General features: G+C 47.1%; 1 protein-coding gene across 1 annotated transcript; it reads right to left on the reverse strand.

Moving 5' to 3' along the window:
* On the reverse strand, nucleotides 1-845 carry LOC125549192 (putative glycine-rich cell wall structural protein 1). Its single transcript, XM_048712660.1, has one exon. It carries the CDS (start codon nucleotides 810-812, stop codon nucleotides 222-224), a length of 591 nt encoding a protein of 196 aa, XP_048568617.1. The 5' UTR covers nucleotides 813-845; the 3' UTR covers nucleotides 1-221.
* Nucleotides 846-1,414: the final 569 nt, after the last annotated feature.

A 1,414-nucleotide genomic window follows, 5' to 3' on the forward strand; every position in this document is an offset into this window, starting at 1 on the left:
TTGGCACAAACGCTGATTACTTGATACATATGTACATAGTGATACATTGACATGTTACATTCTCGGTATATATCACAAACACTACACCATTGTTTACCATAACAATGAAACCCTTATTTGATAATATGCAAGACCATAACAAATAAATGGAAAAGTTTGAAGACATCTATTTGACACACCAGATTGGGCTCCATACTTTTAGATTCCTCACGTAACGGAAACTACGGGTAGGCATCGCCATACCCAGATCCAGCACCTCGGCCTCCACCACTTCCACCATTTGTTCCACCGCCATTGCCAACACCGTTTCCACCAGCATATGCATTTGTACTACCTTGTCCATACCAATTGTTATTAGCAGTAGCTGAGCCAGAACCAGTGCCACTACCAGCCCCATATGCACTAGATCCATGGTAACCACTAGCTTGCCCTCCACCGCCGCCGCCACCGGTACCACCGGCACTAGTATATCCACCATAGCTACCACCATAAGGATAGGAAGATCCTTGACTATATTGACTAGAACCCGAGCCCGAGCCACTGCCGCTACCAGATCCAGCTCCACCATATTGGCTACCACCGCCACCTCCGCCTCCTCCTCCACCGCTTGCATGTGCACCACTACTAGAGCTCACGCCTGACCCAGTTCCACTCCCAGAACCGAAGCCAGCACCACCCTGAGACCCCTCACCCTCTCCTCCTCCCGTTCCTACTCCAGAGGCACTGGAGTACCTAGCCACCCTTGCAGCATTGGCCAATCCAATGCTCAACAGGACAACAAAACCAAGAGCTAATAATTTTGTGCCTACCATTGTGTGTGTGCCTTCTATCGCAGTGTACTCCTGCAAGATGATGGGTTCTAAGTGACAGATTGTATGCGTATTTATAGTGCTTGCGACCATATTGGTGGGGTGGGACTTGTTGACAATGTCAAGTGGATGCTTAAATATTTAGCGCATTAATTGGTGCTGCAAGACTTGGATACACACCATGCAGGCGATGAAGACCGGAGATATTACCGTGTGCGATATTTTCTTTGGATGCTTTCTTCCATTGGCATCCGTTGGGTTCAACACACACATGCAAGCATCCAGTGATGAATACAGCTAGCTCCAGTAGTTGACGGTACAGGGGCGGCCTCGAAGTTCTCGTAATTGACTTCGGCATGTATATCCGCGGCCGCCATAGCAGACAGGAAAATTCCAAACCATGTTTTTGCCAGCACCATGGATCATCTACTTATTATGTTTTTTACGTTCATGTCACGTAGGGCAAAAATTGCAAAGAACCACGCATAAGCATAGCTACTAGTTGTGATTATCCTACAGTCAAGTAACCATGCATTCATAAAGAACTGATTGGCTGGACGATGGATGATCAAGTGGGCTTGGATAAGCGTTGATTTTACCATGAA

The sequence above is a fragment of the Triticum urartu genome, chromosome 3 (genome assembly GCF_003073215.2).
Source record: "Triticum urartu cultivar G1812 chromosome 3, Tu2.1, whole genome shotgun sequence".
NCBI lineage: Eukaryota > Viridiplantae > Streptophyta > Magnoliopsida > Poales > Poaceae > Triticum > Triticum urartu.